The 1,777-nt window shown below is 31.2% G+C and overlaps 1 protein-coding gene across 1 annotated transcript in view; it reads left to right on the top strand.

Annotated features, from left to right (window-relative positions):
- Positions 1–1,745, top strand: part of LOC119586442 (MRG/MORF4L-binding protein-like) — a gene marked incomplete in the record, with an annotated part of 7,366 nt that extends 5,621 nt beyond the window's left edge. The window contains 1 exon segment of the mRNA XM_037935170.1: positions 189–1,745. Within this exon segment, the coding sequence (XP_037791098.1) occupies positions 189–328 (140 nt within the window).
- Positions 1,746–1,777: the final 32 nt, after the last annotated feature.

A 1,777-nucleotide genomic window follows, 5' to 3' on the forward strand; every position in this document is an offset into this window, starting at 1 on the left:
CTACTATAACTACTGTTGCAGTAGTGACTTTTGTACATTTCATATTTATGTTGGGTTAATTCTTATTTTATATGTAAATCAACTCAGAAATTGGAATACTTTCAAGGAATATAAGCAGAGTATAAAAAACTATAAATTTAATGCTCTAAACCTGATAGACTTATACATACTTGCAAATCTTCCTCCAGTCTCCAGTAGACGAGATCGAGTCCGAGAGGTCCGAGATGAGGATGATGACACACCCCGCAGGCAAGGCAAGCGTGGCCGTGACTCTAAACCTTCCTCCCCAGCCCACACTCCAACTTCCAACAAGAGACGTAGAAATTGACCGAAGTTACTTTTAATGGCATTGGGTATTATTTTTTGCTCGCATGGGGTTTAAAGAACTTCATTATGTTCTTAAAAACAAGAAATGTAAGGCACTATGGCAAGATTTTGATAGTGTATAAACTAAGCATTTTATATCTTTGTGTAATATTTCGTATTTGCAAAAATGTGTATGAAATATGCATTACAAGGAGGTCAAGGTACATTTATATTACGTAATCAATCTCAATGATTTTTATTGATGCCAAAGTATTCATTTTGTTTATATTTTTGTAGGTTTGTTTTTAAGGAATCTGATGTAAATATATATTATGAAATTTAAATGAAATAAAGAAAAAGGGAATTTCAATTTTCTATTATACATTTTTGAGAGCAGGGATAGGAAGGGTTAATATGATAATTGCTACATAATTTATTTTCTTAAAATATGGTAAAAAAAAAATAGCTTACTGCAATGCCTTATGTAAATGAAAAATAAAAGCACTTCACCATGACAGGAATCTGAATTTATATTATGAAAGAAAGAATGCCATGTAAACACACTCATTTAACAGACAAATGGCTTAGGAAAATTATATATTTATATAATTTTTCCTCTCTCTCTTGCCTAACCATATACGAGAGGCTTTTGCATAAAACTTTCCTTGTGGTTTTTCCATGTGGATGGAATTTTATGTGTATAATTTTAACATAGTTATGTATTGTAGGTAATCAATCATTTCATGTCTTAGCCTTCAGATTCCATGTGGTTTGTGATGTTTTCAGTGATAGATAATCATCTCATTTATTTATGCCACCAAAGGTCATGGTTTTGAAAGTAATCATTAGGTGAGTTCAGTGTTTTATGTATATTTTGAAGAGGAAATATAGATATCCACTTTTTTATATTTAAAATTTTGTTACTAGCATTTTAATTTATTACCAACCATCTGATACATATTTTGACATTGTGCTATGTTTACTTCAGTGGCTGTTTACATAAATAATTTACAAAAGTTTATGAGCATTAGTGGAAGAAGGAAAATGCCAAAATAATCATTTTGACACTGGCTTCAGGATTTGATTGAGATCCTGCATATTAAAGCATTTTGATGTTAATGCAATATTTGCCTTGATAAGTTTACTGATAAACAAATAGCACAAGTGTATATGTTCTTCATCATCACTGCCGTTTTAGATATAAGTCACTCATTGAACGCAGGTTGGTATAAAGTATGAGAAAGATAAAGCACTGTCTCTACATAATGAACATATTATGTGCCATCCATAAAGGGGTGTTAGCATTAGGCCTTAGAATATCTTTGGATAACTAGTGATACTAATATGCTGGGGAGTAAAAAAGGGATTTGAATATTCTTATTTTCATTCCCAGATAAACTGTTTCATTCCTTATGTTTATCAGATATATGTGCTGCATGACATATTTAGTGCATGCATAATTATTAGCCCT

This window comes from Penaeus monodon, chromosome 21 (genome assembly GCF_015228065.2).
Source record: "Penaeus monodon isolate SGIC_2016 chromosome 21, NSTDA_Pmon_1, whole genome shotgun sequence".
Taxonomy (NCBI): Eukaryota; Metazoa; Arthropoda; class Malacostraca; order Decapoda; family Penaeidae; genus Penaeus; species Penaeus monodon.